This window comes from Myxocyprinus asiaticus, chromosome 12 (assembly GCF_019703515.2).
Source record: "Myxocyprinus asiaticus isolate MX2 ecotype Aquarium Trade chromosome 12, UBuf_Myxa_2, whole genome shotgun sequence".
NCBI classification, from domain to species: domain Eukaryota; kingdom Metazoa; phylum Chordata; class Actinopteri; order Cypriniformes; family Catostomidae; genus Myxocyprinus; species Myxocyprinus asiaticus.
The window spans coordinates 46,897,516-46,921,853 of NC_059355.1; the positions used below are offsets into that span (position 1 = coordinate 46,897,516).

Here is a 24,338-nt window from a genome sequence, read left to right on the forward strand (position 1 = left end):
CAGTGGTTGGCCAAAAAAAAGAAGCACCATTAAGATTTTTTGTTTTGATTTTGTTCCTAAAGTAAAAATCCCATTCATTTTCTCCATAGGGGAATTGATCTTTAATGATAACTTACAAACCTTTAAAGACAGACCTACCATAAGCTCATAGGTTGTTAATCGACGGTTTACTGTAATTCTCTTTACTTTGGTCTATCCCAATCATCCCTTTTGCATTTACAGATGGTTAAAAATGCTGCAGCTATGTTTTTAAGAGGAACCAAGAAAAGTGAACACATCACTCCCATACTGGCCCCTCTTCATTGGCTACCAGTCAAGTTAACTCAGTACGCCAAAAAGTACAGAAGAACTTGATGTTGTCACAGAAAATATGGATAGTCTTCTCTAGCACTCTAGATAGTGTTGCACCCCCCCTCGATTAAAGAAAGTTAAAGAGAAAAATCCCACACCATGACACAATGATCACACTCATGTTCTCAAGAGAGCAGCTCGGAAAATAGTGTGTAAGTGGAAGAATACAAAATTAAAGGTATTTTGCGGTGCATGGAAGGACAGTGTCTCTAACTACAGGCTCTAAAACTGCCAAGTCTGCATATTTGAGCAAACTCATAGAAAATTACCACAACAATCCTATGTGTTTATTCAGTACTGTGGCTAAATTGGTTGGGAATAAAACTTAGATTGAACCAGATATTCCATCGCAGCATAGTAGTAATGACTTTGTCATGAATTTCTATGAATTTCTATTGAATTTCTACACTTATAAAATCGAAATAATCAGAAACAAATTTGGAATTATGCATCCATCTGCCACAGCACCCCAGAAGACTAAAATAATTCCCTATGAGGAACTTCAAGCCTTCGCTGTTAGAGGTCAGGAAGAGCTAACAAAAATAATCAAAACATCAAAATCAATAACATTATGTTAGACCCAATACTGACTAAACTCCTAAAAGAGGTGTTTCCTATAATCTCAGAACCTCTTCTTAATATTATTAACTCCTTATTATCCTTAGGACATGTCCCAAGAAAGGTTAAACTGGCAGTTATCAAACCGCTTATAAAGAAACCACAGCTTGATCCAGAAGAATTGGCTAATTATAGGCCGATTTCAAATCTCCCATTTATGTCGAAAATACTAGAAAAGGTAGTGTCTTCCCAACTATGTTTATTTTTACAGAATTGGTACAGTATATATAAAGAATTTCAGTCAGGATTTAGGCCCCATCACAGTACAGAGACTGCACTTATCAGAGTTACAAATGACTTGCTCTTATCATCTGACCACGACAGCATTTCTCTTCTAGTGCTTTCAGATCTTTGTGCTGCCTTTGACACCACAGATCATGAAATTCTCTTGGATAGGCTTGAGAATTATGTTGGCATTTGTAGACAGGCATTAGCATGGTTTAGGTCCTATCTCTCTGACCACTACCACTTTGTGTAAATGCGAAACTGTCAGATCAAATTAAAGTTAAGTATGGAGTGCCACAGGGATCAGATTTAGGGCCTCTGCTTTTCTCCCAATATATGCTCCCCCTTGGAGGCATTATCAGGAACCAAGGAATTAGTTTTTACTGTTATGCCGACAATACCGGTTAAGTTTCGTATTAATTTAAAAATTCTGTTAATTACTTACAAAGCTTTGAATTGTCTAGCTCCAAAGTACATAAGTGACCTATCATGCTATAATCCATCATGCTCACTACGATAGCAAAACTCCGGCCTGTTAACAATACCGAGAATATCAAAATCTACAAAAGGAAGGAGATCATTTTCATATTTGGCTCCTAAACTGTGGAATAGACTTCCTAGCAGTGATCGGAACTCAGACACACTCTCTCAGTTTAAGTCTATTTTAAGACTTATCTATTCAGCCAGGCATACACCTAATTTATCCCTCAATTCACAGTTATGCTGCTTTACTTAGGTCTGCCAGAACTGAAAACACTTCTCTTATTCTTTAACCCTGCTTTAAAGTGAATGGCATCTACGTTAATTTTATTCTACTTCTTTCCCTCTCTAAATTATATCCCTGAGGATACCAGAGCCTGCCAGATCCATCTCCGGTCCTGACTGATGTCTGACTCCCACTGTGTTGCTAAGTGATGATGACCAACTGCAGCACGTGCCAGCCAGACTTCACTTCAGTCGACTAAGATGAACTTCACAGAGGATGAACTGATGCAAACTCAAAGTCATGGGATTCTTCATGAGCCACTGTCTGAAGCATGGGCTCAGGATGGAGTTCACCAAAATTACCTGCCATAAGCTTCCAGCCGGACTGCGATGCTCCTCACTTAATGATACCTATATCAACTTGGTCAAAGGAGGGACAACACTCTCTTAAATAATAAATAAATAATGAACTAAGTAGAAAATGAATTAACCACTAACAAAAGCCCTCATCATCCAAATCAAAAGGACAATGCATCTACGTGTATTTCCTCAGTTAATTCGTGATGACTTTAAGGACTTAAACACTAAAACTTACAGTTTTATCATTTTGTTTAACCATTGACCCACAACACTTACTTAGTTTACAAATTTTAACCACTAATCATTCTAAACATCAATAAATATTATTGCTATTATATTCATCAATTTTATATTTTAGCATAATTTCATGTACAGCTGTTTTGAAAAAGTTGTGAAAAGCGCTATACAAATAAATTTGACTTGACTATAATCAGCAACTTTAAACAATTTTTTAACATTTATAATTAGATTACATCATTCTTCAATGCTTCATGGGATTGTAGTTCATTCTCTCATTGAAGACGTTAAATTCAGAATCTTGTACCTTTGTCTTTTTGTCAGATTTTCAAGTACTTTTTGCTTCAAATCAAAGTTTGTAATGTTGTTATTCACCTCGGAGCTGGTTGATTTGGTTTATGGCTTACACCTCTTTTATGAAGGATTTTATGCAATCCCTATGGAATAAAATGAATGGGGAAATACTTTCGGAACCAAGATGGCTGAAAAAGTGAGTGGGCACTTTTGCGCTCTATAGGAGAAAAAAACAAAAAAAAAAAACAGGAAAATTATTTAAATGGTAAAGTATACATCATAGTACTGTTGATAATTGATGCTGCTTTTAATAAATAAATAAATAAAAACTCTGTGCCTAGAAGGGTAATTTTAATATTTTTTCCTTTTGATTGTAGGGTGAAATATGACTCAAAAACGTGTTTTCGTGGGATTCACCCATATATATTCACAAGCATGTGGCAAGTTAAGTCAGCATGACAGAGGACATGCAGAAATGTGCCCATGATCACAGACCGATCAGCTCTAATCTTCACCTCTGTTCCCTGTGGCACACAGTGCATATGCATGTCAACACAAATATCATCAATATCATGCAGTATTTCTCTACTGTTTTCGACATTTGAAGCACACAGAATCAATCAATCTAAATAAGATACTCGGAAATGCCTTGAGGTAGATGTCCACTATAAAATGCTTTTGATAAAGTGGAGAAGACAATTTAGAAGGGATACAGAAAAATATTTTCAAAATAAACACTAAAAGATGTTCGCCATCGCAATCCATTGTATTTCTTTAATATGACGTATCTCCTCTAAGTGACACAGGATATTCAGTGCGGTGGAATGTAGGGTGGAATATTTTTTAATATGCCAGGTCTCTATAGTAGGTGGTCTATATATGACACGTGGATGAAGGGGAGGGCGTTAGCCGAAAAGGAAAGTCGTTTCAGAGGCAAAGCTATTACATTACAATGAAAGGTTATAAAAATAAAATACAAAAATATTTGAAATAATGTGGCCTGATCATGTACTATAAGACCAGGAACATGTATTAAGAAAGTAAATAATGTCAATTTGGATTTCATGTTGAGTAATTTTTTTTAAAAGTCAAATGGACTTAAAGGGGATAGTTCATCAAAAAATTACATTTCTGTCAACACTTACTCACCCCTTGCATCTTTTTTTGGTAAATGTCTAACATCTCCTTTTGTGTTCAATGGAAGAAAGTCATACAGGTTTGTAACAACATGAGGATGAGTAAATGAAGACAGAATGTTCATTTTTGGGTAATCTGTCCCTTTAAGGCAACAAAGTTCAAAATACAGTATATGAAAACAGAAAAAGCACAACACTTCTACAAATTCAAAGTAAAAAACAACTGCATGTCTTGAGGAACGTTGAAATGACACTCCTCTGATCACCAAACAAGTAAATATTTAAGAATTGCAGTATTTCATCCATAATTACAATAATTTATCATTAAAATCAGAAACGAAAAACAAAAATAATCTTGTTTTTTTAACAAACTAGATTGAAGGACCCAGAATTTTCCCTAGTTAATTCTCATTTCTCATCAATTCCCTATTTAATTAACAATAATTCTGTGCTAGCTTTTATACTACTTCAGCTACTCTTGAAACTTGGCATTGCGATACTGCATATACTGTTGACTTTTGTATGACAAATTGATTGTTGTGTTCCTAATTTGTAAGTCGCTTTGGATAAAAGCGTCTGCTTGATGACCAAATATACATGTAAATTTCATGCGTGTTCAAGCTTATTTCCTAGAATGACAGTGTTTTCCCCACAGCAGTGCTTTTAAATGGGCATCACTTCAGAAGGTTTCAAGAAGAAGATCATATGATGGACAGAGAGAGAGAGTGCCGGGGCTTTCAGCTGTTTAGCCCGAGGAGTGTGACAGCCTACCTGCCCAACAACTCCAATGTTTCATATCAGGGATGAAAGGAATGTTTAAATGTCAAGAGAGTGAAGATTTCTTAATCTGATCTCTTTCAAGAGTTACACTGTGCTGCAAGAAAATCTTCACAACCTTACTTCTCATCCTGTTCGAGGAACTATTTTTAAAGGAATAGTTCACCCAAAAATGAAAGTTCTCTCATCATTTACACACCCTCATGCCATCCCAGATGTGTATGACTTTCTTTCTTCTGCTGAACACAAATGAAGATCTTTAAAGGAATATTTCAGCTCTGTAGGTCCATACAATGCAAGTGAATGCTGGCCATGGAACTTTGAAGCTCCAAAAATCACATAAAAGCAGCATAGAAGTAATCCATAAGTTCATGAGAGGACCGAGTTCTTTTTATTTTGTTTTTTGCTGATTCGCATTCTTTGTGCATTTCGCCACCTACTGGGCAGGGAAGAGAAAAAAAACAGAGGGATAAAGGAAAGAAATAAATTAATCGCATTTGTACAACAGCCCAGTAAGTGGCGAAATGCACAAAGAATGCAAATTGCCAAAAAACTAAATAAAAAGAACTCGGTCCTTTCGTGAATGCACAGAAGGCTGGTCTTCTAGTAAAAAAGGACTTAAATATTGATCTGTTTCTCACCCACACTTATCATATCGCTTCTGAAGACATGGATTAAACCACTGGAGTCTTATGGATTACCCTTATGCTGTCTTTATGTGCTTTTTGGAGCTTAAAAGTTCTGGCCACTATTCAGTTGTATTGTATAAACCTACAGAGCTGAGATATTCTTCTAAAAATCTTCATTTGTGTTTTGCTGAAGAAATAAATTCGTACACATCTGGGATGGGATGAGGGTGAGTAAATGATAAGAGAATTTTCCTTTTTAGGCAAACAAGTCAAGTGTCAAGTCATTGTTTATGGCTTTTAGGCACGTACATATCATGTACATATTTAAACAGTGCATTACCATGTGTGCATGTACAACTCATTTGGTTGGACAATCGAAAAAACTACAGCAACACTGAAAACGGCTTCAATTACTAGGATGCACCGATACAAAATGTGTGTGCCGATACCAATATCCAATTATTTAGAACAACTTCTGCCAGTACCGATACTGCTAGTTTGGTACTGATACTGGCATATTTCTTCCCCCTTTTGACAGGAAATAAGATCATTTGCTGTTTTTAGACAATCTGCAGATGTCCAATAGTACAGATAATTGCTTTTCTCGACTGATACAGATGTTTGGCCGATACATCGGTGTAGCTCTAGTAGTTACTGTGTTTTGCCTTTGTAGGGCAGTATATTAAGGCATTTATTCACAAGGTTGTTCATTACAATGATTTTACCCTGATATAGTAGTTATTAGGTACAATTTGAAGTCTGCGTTAACACACTGTCTGTCTGTATGTGTGTTTTTGTGTGTGTGTGTACATGCAACGTGTGCTGTAAAGCTGGAAAAGCTTTGTGTGCAGGTGGAAACATACTATGCAGCAGAGTCATTGAGTTGATATTCTCTGGAGCGGATGAAACAGCCCTGCACCCCGCTGTCACCCCACAGTCTGCGAATCACGTTAGCCAAATCATCGGTTAAGATTCCCTGCTCCTCTGCTGCGGCAGAAAGCGCAAACAGCTGCCGTGCGTCGTCCTGTACATACACACAAGATATAACGAGAAAGTATGCAGCGGATGCAAATAAACTGGAGTATAATTATTTCAATGATGGTATCAGATGGTACTTTGATATACACAATGGTATTTGATTACCATTATCTCAAAACATGGTACTTAGCATATGTATACAAATGGTATTGTGGGATTCTTCATAATATTATCATAATAGAAGTGTTCCAACAACCATAGTATCACCATACCATTTCCATGGTATACTTTTAGAGTAATACCATTGTACTTTCTGGAAGGGAAGTGGTGAGGAGAGCAAAGGTATCCAATATATATCCAACATATTCCATAATCCAATTTAGTATCGGGTGAATTGCATGGAAGTCATATTTCAACACAAAATCCAATTAAAGAAATTAGAAATTATTTTTTTGCAGTTTTTGACTGTAGTTTCTCTCCTCTGGATAAGCAGTTCACTACATGGCCCTGTGTGTTTATTAAACCCCAAAAAGCTATGATTTCATTCAAATAAATATAAAGTCTGTATGTGCTGCACGCTTCAGAGCGCTCTGCTCACTGTCATCTACTACACACATACACGCGTGATGCTCATGATGAGGTGTTTTCAGTGTACGAGTGGCAGCTTCACACATTCATTTTGAAGCACACAGCACATGCAGATTATATATTTAATTAATTAAATAGCAGCCTTTTGGGGTTTAATCATCACACTTGGACATATCGAGATTTTAATTTGATTAATTGCGCATGTTTTTATGTGATATTTTTGTTTTCTCACATTCAGTTGTGTTAGAAATATTGCACTGAACTGACATTATAAGTGAAACATTAAACCTGGACATCAGAAATGTAAGGTTAATACAATGTGCTGTGCTCTATAAATTATTTACTTACAGAATCCCACCATGACCTACATATTCACCTCAGACATTGTGTCCAGGTGTACAGGCGTCTTACCACTCTTGCTGTATCTCCATAGTCTATCTTAAGGTTGCTCATGGCTTTAATAATGGCCATTATGGACTGGATGGTGTTGCTGTAGACTACGGCTCTGTACTGCTTACACTCATCTTCTGAGTAGCCATCTTCATGGATAATCCTAAACAGAGGCCAGAATGTGTGAGTTAAAAAAAAAAAAAAAAATGTAGGCCCTTTTCATCATCAAAACATGTTAAAATGTTATTTGGTAATGTCAGATGTAAAATAGGGATGAGCACTTTGGGCACTATTTTAGTGCTAAGTGCAGTACTATGCTTTAAGTCATAAGCGCAAGTTAGTGGGCATGGCCATGAAGTTTTGGGATTTTCATGCAAGCATACACAAAGTCTAGGCGCAAAAGGGTTTGGTGAAATTGTGCTTGCCAAGCGCTAATGGGCTGGGTCAAGTGCAATTTAATTCTGAGGTTTTTCTCTGGTTATTTCAGCATCAGCATCTGTGTCCTATTTTCATCTACTGACACACAAATCATGGCTAGTATTAACAGTGATTGTATCGGCACGCACGTCACATCTACTGGCCGATTCTGATTTAGAAAAATTTTATTAATTTATTGAAGCACAAATAAATTAAACCAAAGATGTTTCTAAATTCAAATGACACTTCAAACTAAACAAAAATATAATCTAAATAATGTAGTTAAAAATACAAAAACAAAAAAACATCAAATCCAAACATTTTACCCTCTCCAACTTCTTCCACCGGCCTCTTTTGCAGTAACTTAAAAATCACTCTACAACAACAGGTGGAAAAATACCAATACAAATTATATCATAAATACAATTGTAAATATAAACAATAATAATAACTGAAAAATAAACCATGACTTAGACTAGATAGTTTAACACAAATGTAATATATTTTTGTCTCATAAAACTGATGATGTTTAATGTTCCACTATATTGTTATATAGTTTGGACATTAACTTTATTACCACCTGCTGGTGGAATCTCCAAACTGCAAATGCAGGAACTGAGTTAAGACTTTGCACTGAAAACAGATGTGCTTTTGAAACATCTTAGCGCAATGACCTATTTCTCAGGAAAATAGCTAATTGCGTTTTGCGCCACATCATTTACATAGAATACGCCTACAGATGGCGCAAACACTCCCACCCACGACCACTTGCGCTTTGCACTGGCACGAAAATTGCACTTAAAATTAGCGCTCACAAAAACTGGATAAGACATAGCGCACTGTCTTTGCGTGTAGCGCTGCACATTGCGGGCTTACGAAAAAAGAGCCTTATATCGGTGACCACAACGCATTCACTATGATTATCATTTCTTTTTTTCTTTTTTTTTAAAATCGATATATTATTTTCATGATGCATTCACATCATGTCAGAAATGGCAAGATTCTGTGTTACGAGTGTTGTCATAGATACAAACGCCTTTCGAGCTCCCAAGACACGGACAAATACCAAGAAGAATCTCATAGTTGCCATCTCATAATTGTGGTAATTCTGATATGACGTGATCTCACCAGTATCACACAGTTATCTGGAATAATTGATTCTGATTAGTCAATCGCAACATTCTGAACTCAAATATTTTTGTATACAGTCTGCTAAACTGTATAATTTAGCTGTGCTAGTTTCATGTCTCTCGAAACACTCTACGCCTGCTTCTCACATAAAATAATCATTTAAACTCAAATCAGTACCAATCAGTGGGGGTTTATTTTGTGATAATTAGCTGGCAGTTAAAATCCATTATTTTGTATTCATATCAGTCAAATTAAGTAAATATTGGAAGCTGATAATATAAGACCTTCATTTTTCCAACGTAAATACAATATTATCTTTTTTTTTTTTCCGCACATGCACGGTTCCAGCTATTCAAAGTATACTCTATTGACCATGAGACCGTACTGATGCATTCAACGCATGCACTGCACGACTGTTTTGTGATACTCTTTAGAACAGTGAACTCCAGATGCTTGTGCCGGCAACGCGCACAGACATGTACTGGTGCATGGTGTTACAAAAATGACAGTCCACGCAGATGCAAATTTACGCAACACACACTATGCATGAGAAGTAGCTGCACTCAAAAAACTGAAGCATACTTTTGTTGCCTATATATATATATCGTGGGCCAGTCAGCATCAATACTCGCTGAGCCACCCTGGGAGTCGCGAGTTCGAGTCCAGGGTGTGCTGAGTGACTCCAGCCAGGTCTCCTAAGCAACCAAATTGGCCCGGTTGCTAGGCAGGGTAGAGTCACATGGGGTAACCACCTCGTGGTCACGATTAGTGGTTCTCGCTCTCAGTGGGGCGCGTGGTAAGTTGGTAAGCATGGATCGCGGAGAGTAGCATGAGCCTCCACATGCTGGGAGTCTCCGCGGTGTCATGCACGATGAGCCACGTGATAAGATGCACGGATTGACTGTCTCAGAAGCAGATTGAGGTGAGTAACCGCGCCACCATGAGGACCTACTAAGTAGTGGGAATTGAGCATTCCAAATTGGGAGAAAAGGGGATAAACAAATTAATTAATTAATTTTAAAAAAAGAATATCGGCAATCATATCAGTTATCCAGCATAACAAATCTAAGGCAACATCAACACTGATACATTTTCATTTAGAAACTACAATTTCGAAATATGCAGCAATGCAAAGTGTTTCCAAAGTGCTACATTTTCAGTCAAGAAAACGTTGTTCTAGTGTGGAAGAGAGGCAAAATTAGAAACACAGTGAAATTAATGGATTTTTGAAAATGTCCACAACACAATGTAATACATTATTTACTTTATACTGCAAGTAAATTAATTGTCAAGCAAAGCAAAGATTAAGGAAATGAAAGTTCAGTACTGGATTGGGAACTTGCATCATTCAATTCAAGATTTATCAGCGTCAGCACATTTTGAAGTCTACTCGAGTCAGCAAATCAGAAATTGGCAAATAGCCGTATAGACATGTTGTTTGAAATCACGTTCATTAAAACAACCTAGAAATAAAAAGCCACTCTGAAAATGTCAATCAGTGTTATTAAAACTCTGTGGAGTGATGGTAACACTTATTGTCTTTGTAACGCTGTGTTTAAACCTGCATTAATTACCTGTGTGTAACTGTGTGCAGCTCTCCTCTCATGAAATATTGATTTAGAGCCTAGCAGCCCAAAAGGAATGTAAATTAAGCCATTCAAGGCTTTTAATTCTCTGTGTGCTACAAATGGTTACTAACATTGTGTAAAAGATCTTGCGAAGATATTCAATGTAGCCCCGATGATTTACACTCAAAAAGTCAATTATTCATTTATCATACAAAACCATAAGGGGTGGGTAAAAATATTGTTTTTCTGATTAATCACAATCTTCATTTGAACGATCTTGATATTGATCCTTAAATCCCAAGATCGATATTTCAATCAATGCGCAACCCTCTACTACAATGGGAGGAAATCACTCGCACTTGCAACCAAATTTCACACTATGCAACTAAAGTGAATATATTTGGCAACTGGCTGGTAAAAGTTTACATTTCACTCACCAGTAATTGTGTAGTTTAATTGTGAAGTGTTCAGCGACGAGATCCTTTGACAGCGTGTTGAGAGTAAAAGTTGTTCCGTGTAATGTGTGTCCAAGACGAGATCCACACAACCCATTTGTCATTGAACACTGTCTTTTTCAATACCCTTTCTGTTCTTTACAGTGAAATGTTGATCAAAAACAACTACAAAAAAAATACTCATTTAATTCTAACCATGCATCGTATAGATGAGGTAAATTTCGAGTCCCCTCTAGTTAACATGCACTCATTTAATGCCGCTGAAATGCCGTTTTTGTTAAAGAGACAGTACCGGTTTTAGCACGTGTTCAACAAATCAATGTAAATACTTTAACAATTTATTGCAATTTAACAATAAATATGTAACAAAACTTTATATATGAAATATATCTTATTTATTGATTGAATACATTTATTTGTTCATTTTTAAAAAAGCTAAAATTTGACAAATGACGAAAAAGTAATAAAATATAATTTGTAAAATTAATATATTCCTAAATGTACCTAGATAAAACATCCGCTGTATTATTTACAGCATTAGCTGGGAGATAATTTATTTTATAGTATGTAGGTAAAAGGGACATTTTAACTTAAATAAACCCAAATGAATCGATATTGAATCGGGAAATCTGTATCAACACCCAGCCCTAAAAAACAATGACCTCTGACTGTTCTCCCTACTCTAAATTATATTATTTCCCTCCTTTTTCAATTGTGTAAATGTAAAAAGAAATATTTAAATTGGTTACAGAAGAAATACAACTTAAATGCATGGATGAACGCAGCAGTTGTAATTTAATCAAACCTTTTCAAAAACCAGTTAAGTGGTTACAATTATTGTTCTAAATTACCTATGAAAAGCCACAAAGATGCTCATTGTTACTGTATGGCAGAGGTCGGCAACCTGTGGCAATCACTGGCACACCAGCAACGGCGAGAGAGGAGTAGACTATTTTATTTATATAAATTCCGCACCTGCATTCCAGTCTATAATTTGATGTAATCCTTCCTCATCATCACGCAGCGTGTTTTCATGAGCTGAATGGGAGACTAAGCAAAAAGTTAAAATGTGACGAGACTGCAGTATACCCAACAGACTCGTGCAGCGCGTGCAAGACATTCACACATCACGAGCCGGTAGCGCTTCACTTTCGGTTAATCGTGCAAGTAAACACGCCCGCTTTGCTTCGGTCAGACTGCGCAGATGACAGCCTACATTCCATGTTTCATTTATTTATTTTTGCTTTCAGAACAACACGTAATATAAAAAGGAAAACACCACTATTAATCCTTGAGATTTCAAACCCAGCATACAGGTACACTGTCCTTAAACCAGTCACACTCAAAATTACATTAAACGATTAAAAGAGAAAACATAAACCCACATCATGAGGTCCAAAAATCTGAGTCTATTCAAAATATGAATTAACCCTGGAAATAAAAGGCCTAAAGAGTTGATCGGCTTGTAATGCGCGAATGGCTTGCATGTCTCGTCACACTTTAATAGTGTTTAGTCTCCCATTCAGCTGATGAAAACACGCTGTGTGATCATGAGGAAGGATTACATCAAGATGTAGATTGGAATGCAGGTGTGAAAAACTTCATATAAATAAAATAGTCTGCTCCTCTCTCAAAAACCGCGTGAGGGGTGACATGTTGTTTTGGGTACACGTACGGTGAAAATACCTTGTTGTCAGCACTCTCAGAGCTGTTCACATTAGAGGTCCGCCGGGTTTTAAAGTCAGTTTTTCAAGTAGGATTGTGTTCGGGTTTGTAATTTATGAAAAAATATACAGTCCTTCTCAATTTATTTCACCCACGCGCTCTCAGTCACATACGCGTGAATGGATGTGCTAGGGGCCGTTCACACCGAACATGTTTTTGCGTGCATCTGCTCAGATTTTCCAATGTTTTCCTTTGTAAACGCGCACTGGACGAATGTCTATACCTGCTGCACCACATCTTGCTATTTCTTCAGTGTCTCACGCAGGACTGGAATATTTTTAGACACTGTGTCAAGTTATAAATAACTTGAAAATAACTTCAGGTCTCAAAAACGCATATTGAGACACCTGCGTTCTGTTTAATTCGTTGTGCTGCATCTTGATTGTTTTTAGCGCAGGTGCTACAAAGATTTAATGTTCTGAACAAGTTCAGGTTGCAAAGAGGTGACTGTAACAATGTTTAACATTATGGCCTGCAGCCATATCACCCTGCAGCTCTTGCCTGGTTGCCCACTAAAACTAAGCAGGGTTGAGCCTGGCCAGTACCTGGATGGGAGACCTCCTGGGGAAAACTATGGTTGCTGCAGGAAGAGGTATTAGGGAGGCCAGCAGGGGGTGCTCACCCTGTGGTCTGTGTGGGTCCTAATGCCCCAGAATAATGACGGGGACACTATACTGTAAAAAAGCACCATCTTTCGTATGAGGCGTTAAACCCAGGTCCTGACTCTCTGTGGTCATTAAAAATCCCAGGGCACTTCTCGTAAAGAGTAGGGGTATACCCCGGTGTCCTAGACAAATGCCCCCCATTGGCCCTTATTTATCATGTCCTCCTAATAATCCTCATCCCTGAATTGTCTACATCACTCTACTCTCTCCTCTCCATCAATAGCTAGTGTGTGGTGGGCGATCTGGCGCACTATGGCTGCCGCCGCATCATCCAGGTGGATGTTGCACACTGGTGGTGGTTAAGGAGATTCCCCCTATACTGTGTAAAGTGCTTTGAGCGTCTAGAAAAGGGCTATATAAATGTAAGAAATTAATTATTCCAGATTCTGCACCAAGCAAATTTCAGCGCTTGATAAACAAAATTATTCCCCCCTTCCGCTCTAGTGTGCTGAGGGGCCGCCGTGCCTTGTATGTTTACTGCTACGAATGTTGCCTACGATGCTTACATAAAATACTGCCTTTTGCAACATGTTGAACAATATACTGCAGCCTCCAGGTGAAAAAGTAAATAAGACAGAAATATATTACCATTATATACAATAAATCCTCAAAGTTATAAAACATAATACTGTATCATATTATACTGACAAACTGGACAACAATAAATCATTGTTGGGTTATAATAATAAATGACAACTGAATTCCAAAATGCTAGTGAGTGAAGTAGTAGGTTTTGCACACCCTGTTCATAAAAAATGATTGTTTTGTAAAAATATATGTATTGCTGCTTTATTGTGGGAAAACTGGAAAACATGTATTATCTTTAACTAGATTTTTATTTCTTTAAACATTTTGAATGTACTTGGTTGTAATGGCTGATAGGAGGAATTTTAAATTATAGTTTAAAATCAATTTTATTTGTTAAGCAAAAATGTTAGAAATTGGGGCCCCGGGCTGGTCGGTTGCTTGGGGCCTCAGAAATTGTAAACATGCCCCTGATATCATAATCATCGGGCTTTACACAAACTGTTATGCTGATAATATAATTTGTAATGGAAAAATAAACGATTAAATTAGAAAAATGCAAAATAGAATTTTTCAAGTGAACTCATACTTCGGAAAACTGCATACATTTGCATGTTTTTTTGCCGTAGGCACAGCCATTAACCAGGAAAATAAAAAATGGCACTCCATGTCAAACAGGTTGCCGACCCCTGCTGTATGGACTGATAGAAACCACCTATTTGGAAAATGGACACATAGGCTGCATCAACTCTTGCATAAAATGCATCCAAATTAGTATGCATGATCAAATAGTTGAAAATAGTACGCTAAGCATAGAAGTGAGCATCTATGCATTAATTTTTGCGCTAATATTGCCCATAACTCCTCGTGTAATCGCAAGCCTTTTTGGCATTTAATCATGTGCAGGAGATGAACTGTAGATATCTATAATCCAATTTTCGAAAGTTATAAAGCTAATTATTGAGAACAGCAGTGGAATTACTACTAGTGAAATGCTAACTGTTGATATCTGGAATTTGGTTTTCAATAATAGCAATAAAAATGTCAGATATCTGTAATGTGAAACTAGTAAGAATGCATTTTAAAACATCTTAAATTACATGGACATTTTTAGTAGAAACAATATTTGATTCATATGAAAAAAATATCCTTTTTACAAGCAAGTAGAACATTACTTACACAAGTTAGTAAGCTGATATGCGCATGACATGTATTTTGGAACTTGTACTAAATGAATCATAGATTTCTGTAATTGTGTTTTAAACAGGAGTAAATGACAGATCATTGTGAAATTCAACTAGAGAATACGCAGTTACAAATATTAAAAATCGTATTTTTTTTAGTAGTTGAAATTCCACTTTGATATGAAAATCTATATTTCTGTAAGTAATGACGTCATTTTTGATAATTAACATTTTTACTAGTGCAAACGTAATTACGTCGATCAAGAATTAGCATTTTAACTAGTGAAAACTGAATTATAGATATCTATCATTCATATCCTGCATGTAATTAAATGTTGGAAGGGCTTGCGACACTTGCGCTGTTGAAGAGGATTTTGAGACCGTTTTTTTTTTTTTTTTTTTGCAGTTATGCTCAGTTGTATGCGGTTATTTTTTTATTTTTCTTGTGCATTCTGCATTGTTATATGTCCATAGTTCCCTGAATACATATATTTAGACAACATTATAAACAGACTGTGTACTTTAATGATCTGTGCAGCTGCAATGAGCCAAATTATTCTCACTGATCCTAACTCATCAGGCCTCAAGAACAATTGCAAGATGTTATTTTCATGTGCAAAGAGCTTATGGACTTGAAAAGTGTACCAAAACAAAATTTTTGGAGATAAATCATGTATAAAAAGATTAACTTTCCTACTCACTTCATCTGTTTGACAATGGTGCTCTTTCCTGATTCACCGGCACCTGCAGAGAGAGAGGAAATTCATTTAATTCAAGCGACTTAAAAAAACAAACAAATAGGAGTAATTACTTGATATATCCATTAAAATACTTATTGCAGAATAGACAGTTACAGTGTTGACACATTTCCTATTGAAATAACATATTAAACAACATATTACGGCTGCAAGATTGACAAATGGGTAGCACTTTATTTTACAGTACTGTTCTACATTTACATTAGGGCTGGGACGCTTAGTCGACGTTATCGACAATAAAAAAAAATAAAAAATTGTCGCCAAAAATGTTCGTTGTCGAATAGTCATTTGATCTCATTTAACATAACATGAGATCACATTAAACTCTAATAATTGCACACGAGAGCAGCACTGCAGCTCCTGCCTGACTGAGGAGAGGAAGAATTACACAGATCACAGTCCAGATGCACTCTAAACTTTCCAAACAGCTTCAGCTGATGTAGGTCGCAAAGTATGAGGGAATTATAATGCAAAAACACAAAATAAGTAAATACAGAAGCACTCTCGTTGTGGAATAAGCGGAGCCGGAGCTCTTTAAAGGAAACACGCCGGTGTTACATCTTAAATGCAGCTATATTTAATGTGTTATATCTTTATTAAAGTTCAAATAATACAGAAGCAGATCATGTAAATAACTACAAACTCTGAAACTGGCTTTTGTCTGTGCAGTCAGCAGCTCTTCTATGAGTTGTGCGAATGTCCCGATCTAAGGGGGAGAGACTGAAATTGCATCCGGCTGATGCACACACTGGTGCCGGGACGCTCCTCCCCCTCACGCGCGCATGCTGCAGCTAGATTATAACGTGATGGCTCGTGACTTATTGAATCATAATATATGTGTCACTGTGCATTTCTTATCGTGAAGAAAATTGGCAATACGCAGCTTCATTAATAAGAGAGAGATTGTTTTTTTGTGAGTTAAAGATGGATTGAAGTGAACAGAAAGGTGAGAGAGGGTAGTCTTCGCCCCATTATACACTGCAACAAAATACATTTTTCCTATATAAATATCTAAAACTCCTTTAAAACAACGTACATTTACTTTAGCAGCTATACTGCAGAAGAAAAAAATTGTTATCTGAGAATGTTGAATATAATATTAAAAATACAAATATTTTAAAATATCTAAAAATCCTTTAAAACAAGATGCATTCACCTGAGAAGCAGCATATAAGATATTTAGACTTGATTTTAGAGAACAGGTCTTGAATATAAGTATATTTTGTCTTTACTGCACTCGCAGAAGTATAACCAAGTGAAAAAATACACTTATATACAAAATACACTTATATTTAAGATACATTCTTTTAAAGCAAGTCTAAATATCTATATGTTGCTTCTCAAGTAAATGTATCTTGTTTTAAGGATTTTTAGACAATTTTAAATGGGAAACAAGACAAAAACACTTGATAACAATAGGATTTTTTGCAGTGAATTTATTAAGTTTAATTCAGTAAAAAATGTATTTTTCCTTGTAATTGAGTGAATGTCATTTAGAGGTATTTTTAAAAGATGATTTTGTCCTCTTTATTGTTAGTAAGCACATTTAATAAAATCTTTTAAGTCGGGGCACAAGCTGAATAATCAGTTAAGAGCTAATGATTAACTGTTGCAATAATCGCCAAATAGTCGAATAATCATTCTAATAATCATTAGATTAATCGATTATCAAAATAATCATTAGTTGCAGCCCTAATTTACATACTTTATATTTACAACAACTACAGTAATTACTAGTATTAGGAGGTAGTTAGGGATAGTACTGATGAACACAGAAGGCGGAGCCTGGATGATGTCACTCACCTGTGGGGGAATTACATGCGTCAGACATGGAAGCTAGTGGTTTGTGTGGAACTCGGCCGTATGGCTCTCAGTGTGAATTACTCTACCTCTTTTCTTTTAAAGAGATTGTTTGTGGTTGAGGAATATCACTGTGGTTTTAATACCACCACTACAACACGGAAACTTATTTTGTTTTAAAACTGAACTTTACAGACTGATGCCTGTGCTGGACCAGGAAACCCGATCTCCACGCTGCACACCACCACGCCACAAGCCAACAGGTGAATGGCCTCTCTCTGGGTGACTCCTAGCTGACACACACATATCCATACATACATTTTGGTCGGACTAACTCCCACGTTATATTGCATCACATAGGGACAGTTGAGTTTGCATGTTGCATGCGGAAACTAGTTCAGCGTATCCCCTAGACATAAACATTTGTAGTGTGTTTGCGGGCAGGGTTCTGCGTCGTAACACTAGGTACTAACCCTAAACCTAACCTTAACCCATATTAAGTACATGTAGATACCTAATATTACTCAGTACTTTCTTGGGTAAGTACAATTTAAGTATATTGAAAGTAGAAGTACTGTAAAATAAAGTGCAACCGACAAATGTTTTGATTTATTGAATAATTGCTGAATATTTTCCTTGATATTATAATTGCAAAAAATGTATAAGATTAATAGAATTTATACAAATAAAATAATGCACAAATATAAAATTTGTGTCTATCTGCCGATACCGATACCGAAGTTTTGGTGGTTCGGTTTTTGTTTAATGCTACCTTGTTTCAAATCACTGGTAATTACATAACTTAGACAGAAATAAAAAAATAATAACTTTATTCTACCAACTACCAACTTTCTTACACCAATGTTATGCTGATCCATCGGTGTCTCTCTATATTAAAAGACTTATTTTTAAGGGGGGCGGGGGGCATCTGCATGCCATTTTATGTGGGCTACACATCCAAAACAAGCTGAGAACTCCATTCCTAGAATTATTTTATCTCTGTGTTATACAACAGTAAATCAAACAGTGCCTAAATAGTCAACTTTACATTGGATTGACTCTTTGTCACAGGGGTGGGGAATGTCCGGTCTCAGGGCAAGGCCATTCCAAAAATAATTAGAAAATTAAAAGAAAAGCCTTGATTCCATTAACTGTAAAAAAAATAAAAAATAAAAAAAAAAAACATTTAAATAATAATGATTAAAAATTATTTTAAATAATAACAACGCAAAATATTGGATAATGGAAAGAACTTTCCAACTTTTTTCTTTCTTGGTGCGTGAGCACGTGACAGAATGTGTACGTTCATTTCAACCCACAAATCAGCAATTGCAAGCAATTGTATGGTATGCGAATAATTTTAGAAATACTGGAATAGCCCATAATAGGAAAAAGATTCCCCACCCCAGCTTTAGCAGCATGAAAAAGCAACAGACATATGTGATGGGTTACAATGCTCAACTGCTGGGTAAAAAAATAAAATAAATTATAGAAAAATTTGATGCAACGGGAGTCAACCTAATTTGAATTCTGCAATGGAGACATTTCACAATTTTTTAAATTTGAAGCAGCTGATTGTTTACTCGATTAACTGTGTAGCCCTACTACATATTGAAGGTAAAGGCAAGAAAGACTGCTTAGAAGAAAAAAACAGTACATTTTAGGAGTACATACATTTAGATGATCTCAAATCTTAAGACTTGCACTAAAAGACTCAAAACTACTTATTTCAGTTTCAGGGACTGAATTCTGAGATGAGGGGTGATGGCCTTACGTGCCTCATTACATTCACATCTATGATCTTGTCATGAATGCAGTCTCTCTGCTAGACAGCTGCCAGCAGAGGTGTAAACAATATTCTGTGTGCAATATATCATTTCTGAAGGGCCAAGGCTGTATGTGTATCTGCTGAAGGTTTTGCCTCTCTCTGGGATGACTTCTAGGCTAATGCCGCTTACTGAAGCTTTGCCAAAACATCTGCTGTCAGAACTGGGCTTTTTGTTAATGTAACCTGGCCGTGGCTCTCTGCTTGTTATTTCCACAGTATGGAAGCCTGATGTTCTGATATTCGGCAGCTTGTGGACGCTCACAAGTTCGCAAATGGACACTGGCATCCAAAGGTTTGGAATATTGTGCAGATTTTGCTCTTATGGAAAGAAATTGGTACTTTAATTCACCAAAGTGGCATTCAACTGATCACAATGTATAGTTAGGGCATTAATAACATGATAAATTACTATTACAATTTCAATTACTATTACAATTTCCTTCTGAAACAGCTAAATCTGTACATTATTCCAAACTTTTGGCCACCACTGTATATGGAAAAGGTCCTGGAAACAGAACACAGTTATGCTCTCTTCAGTATCTTTTGCTGAAACAACAAAAAGTGTGAGTGGACGACTTGGCGAGATCATTAAATTATTTTGAGTGGACAGATATGAGAGCAAATAATTTTGAGTTATGCTCAGGGAAGAGAAATGACATCAAGTGATGTTAAAAGGCTTTCAGTGTAATATAAAAAAAATAAGAGTACAAAGTTTTCATCAGATCTTATTGCTTGAAACAAACCGTCACCAAAATTGAATGAGCTGCATTGTACGATCTGAAATATAAATCTTCTATGCCCTCTCTAGGCGCTTGTTGTGATTAGTGGATACAAATTTGTAAAAATAATTTTGATTCAGACCGATTTTCTAACCGTTTCAACCAATTTATTGAAAAGAACTGAATCAGAAAAATGATTCGTTAACAACTCGGAAATCAAAACGGCTTGCGATCAAGTTTTACTCTTAAAAAAAGAAAGAGCAATTTTTAGAAAATGTATTGTTTCAGAGCATAGAAAACTAGAAAAATGTATATTAACTTTAGAAATTTCCTTTTTATGACGTTTAAGATTTTCTTCATTTCCATTATTACTTGCACAGCAACATTCTCTTCAAACTGTCGCTCCGTCATGTAGTTGACTTGAAAAAGAAAACTCACTGCAGAAGCGGACAATTCAGACTACTCTCGCTATATCGCCCCTTGTGGCAACTTTTATTTCCATTGTGTTATGAAAAAAGTGGTTATCGTAAATACCTGACCATATCTATGTAAAGTTATATCCAATTTTACAACTGTAATAGCAGTATTGGATATAACTACACAGATAAGGTAAGCAATTTTATCACACTAAAATCATGTTCATGAGTAATGTTTACAGCTTGTGGTTATAAGTTTCAAATGATGCACATTTTAGGGTTTATAGATTGGTCCCATGCACTTACGTTGTAAGTGCCTTACTGTAACCGTTTTTGATTTTTAATAAACGAGGGGCGATTCGAAATCATTTTTGTGATAATATCACAAATGTTGTTGATTGAGTTTAACTTATATTGAACCCAGAACATTCTTTTAATATTCCCTGATATTTCCAGGTTTTCCATGACTGTTGGAACCCTGTAAATCATAATGAATTAAATACAAATTTCATCAAAATTAATTTTTTAGGTTTTTAAATCATTTCACAAGTATGAACTCCATAACCACCAGTTGTCTTTCATTTCATTTGGATTAATAATTTACTTTTATTGTTCCCTTTGACCTCCTACAGTATGACTGTATAACATTACTGCCCACTGTACTTTGCACAAAGAAAATTACTGCCTTTGGAAAAGAGGAGCAAAAACAAAGCACCTAAACATTTACCTCCCAGTACAGACACCCAAGAGACGAGACATCCAAGAAGCACAGTTTCATACATTATTGAATGAATAATATACCAGAGCTCTGCTATATCATACTAATACATACTTAACAAGAGAGAGACAATAAATTATCCTTAAGAGACCCAGAGAATAGCAATTTAATTGTTTATTCACAATACACTGTACGCCACAGATAAGAATACAGTGTAACTGGAGACAAAGGAAGTGTTTTAATGCACACCGGACCTATAAATTACCTTAAATTAGCGTATTAATTTGGTGCAGCTTTGCGGAGCATATGATAAAGTTGAGAAAAAGCTCAGGTGGTCACAGACACGAAAAAAAAAAAAAATACTCATTGGTGAATATTATCCAATTAAACAAGAACTTTAAATATATTGTAAAAAGGTAAGGTTAAGACGTAATAAGTGCTTTCTAAGGCCAGAAACATACTTTAAGCAAGTACCCATACACAGATTATGGGTGTAGTGCGGTACTTTGTTATGAGTTATGAGAGACAAAAACGAGCCTGCATCGCTAGAAGCGTCTGGGTTCACGTACTTGCATAGGGAATTTCAACCCTAAGGCAAGCATCCCAATTAACATTAGGGCTCAACTTTAGGTTAGAGATTTTTTAAAACCTCTACCCTAATTATTAAATCTGGAGTGGGACAAGTTGCTCAACGTGCACCAATGATAACTCAGTCTTATGAAATGTAACATGGTATTTATATGGTATAAAAAAGTACTTCAAAGCTATTACAATGGTAAATCGCACACGGTAAAAACATGGTAATGTTTCGTTAGTGCTGCGCGAGGTTATAAAAATGAAAGTGGAAGGATGAGCAAAAGAAAGAGAAGCAAAGAGATGGGTGTTTGTAAGATTTCCTCTTGCCTAACAAAGAGCTCTATGTGACTTTGGCTAGCAGAGCAGATAGGATGACTCTGTTTAACATCATTTGGGCAAACATCAATGCATCTAAATGAGACCCTGACCGGCCTCATGGCTATTAGTATGCTGAGTGGGACATAATGTCCTGCTCATTCAAAAAGAAAGAGAGAGATGACAGACTGACAAGATTGTTTAAACACGTGCCCAGCACATGAAAAATAATAATGTAATATAGGACTAAAAGATATAAAGAACTAAAACCACCGGCCATCCGTGTACAAGTTAGAGGCAGAACGATATATCGTTTTACCGACACTATCTGCTGTCAGAAAAATCTATGCCGATAGTTTTTTCATCATTTCAAAATAAGAGTTCCCGGTTTGTTTAGTCCGGTGTTATGTACCAAATCTTAATGGTTGCACAATACTGCAGAACTATATCTGGGATTGTATTCATTTAAAAAATTAAAAAATAAAATAAAATAAAAAAACTAATCGCCCGATTAATCGGTTATCTGCAAAATCCACTATCGGTCGACCTCAAGTACAAGTCATCTAATAAAATAATTTCAACTCAGATCCTTTTTTCATGTCCATGTACTTATTTATTTGATAAGTAGTCATGTAATTAGTGGGATAAGAGTCATCAGATGGTAATTTTCTCAAAATAAACTCCTTGCAGAACTCTGATGCAAACCAGAGGTGTAATTCAGCTGTTTCTGGAGGCTCCACAGTCTCTTTCTTCTCACATAATAAAATAAAAATGTAAACTCAAATCAATATTCAATGTCCATTTAATTACTTATTTTGTAAATATTCATTTAATAAGCTCCATAATCTACAATCAGTTCAGTCATTATCACAAAATAATCCCCTGATCACCATGTTGGGATTTATTGTGCAATAAATACTGGCTGACTGTAGATTAATCATGGCACTGGACTGCACATATGGTGACAGAGCGCCAATTCTAAGCCATTTATAACATTTTCAAACCCTGAGAAACCACAATGATATTGTCCATATACTTTGATGTGGGTCTGAAAAAATACCATCCACAATTACAAATGGGTCTTGAACCCACTCAGAACCCTTGCAGAAAATCAAAGCAAATAAAAAGTGACACATTGGCCAGCAGTGTTGGGGGTAACGTGTTAAAAGTACCACACGTTACGTAATCAGATTACTTTTTTCCGAGTAATAAGTAAAACAATATTTTTTTTTATTTTAGACCAAAATATCGAAGTTACTTTTTAAATAAAGTAGCGCGTTGCTTTTGTACACCTCTACTTTCCCTGTATTGCGAGAAATCAGAAGTGTGCAAACTTTGGGGAGGAGAGGTAGTGCATGATGGGCATTGTAGTTCTATAGATGTGAGGCCAGAGACTACTTAGCAGAGACGAGTCACTTCTATTTAAATGAATGGGAGAAACTGGAACGCCCAACCAAGAAGCTCTAGCACCCAACAGTCAATGGATGTAGAAATGAAGGTCCGCCTTTCAGGTAAAGAGACAATCACATTTTAGATACAGGCGTCGCCTGTCAATCAACTCGCTAACGCACATGCGCATTAGCTATACAAGCTGGGGAAATTGCGTGTTTTTGCGTAATATAGGTCAACATTCGGTTGAGTGAAACACAATTGATTCATGTGTTAATACACACTGCATTAAAAAAAAAAAAAAAAATATTCAGTAAACGCATTTTGGGAAAGGGATTATAAGACTAGTCTTCCACTGGCCATGACATGATACACAGGGTAAAATACTCACTCAATTCATTGACTTACACAGCCGAACTGCTCCATGTTACAGTTTCCTGTAACTGGGAGAGTGGGATTAGAAAAGCTGACTCTGGATTAGTGGCTCCGAGCAACGTTCTACATCGATTCTGTACGCAAATAAAATGTCTTAGTTTCTAAAAAGATTCTACATTTTTGTTCTATAATAAACTAGTTTGATTCATGAAACAAAACATTTTATGACATTTTGGAAGCATCAAAAACTATTCCTTTCAAGCTGTATCAACATGCGCCTTTGAAGTTGTATGCGATCGACCAGTGGCGTCTGTACGCGCCGTGGATCAACTCAAAACAAGTGTGCACTGAGATGACTTAAGTGAAAACTATTATTTTATTATCAAACACATTCCCTGAACATGTTAGCCTGGCATTCCCCACTGAACTTTATCCTGACTTTTGAAAAATATTTTAAATTGACTCTGACATTGTCGATGGGCACAG

The 24,338-nt window shown here is 36.2% G+C and overlaps 1 protein-coding gene across 2 annotated transcripts in view; it reads right to left on the reverse strand.

The window, feature by feature from the left end:
- Positions 1-24,338, reverse strand: part of LOC127449486 (guanine nucleotide-binding protein G(i) subunit alpha-2) — a 71,978-nt gene that overhangs the window by 6,852 nt on the left and 40,788 nt on the right. For both annotated transcript variants that reach the window (XM_051712956.1, XM_051712955.1), the window contains exons 2-4: positions 15,660-15,702; positions 7,310-7,451; positions 6,196-6,356 (exon numbers count right to left, since the gene is read on the reverse strand). In XM_051712956.1, the coding sequence (XP_051568916.1) occupies positions 6,196-6,356; positions 7,310-7,451; positions 15,660-15,664 (308 nt within the window). In that variant the 5' untranslated portion in view covers positions 15,665-15,702. The remainder of the gene's footprint in view (positions 1-6,195; positions 6,357-7,309; positions 7,452-15,659; positions 15,703-24,338) is intronic.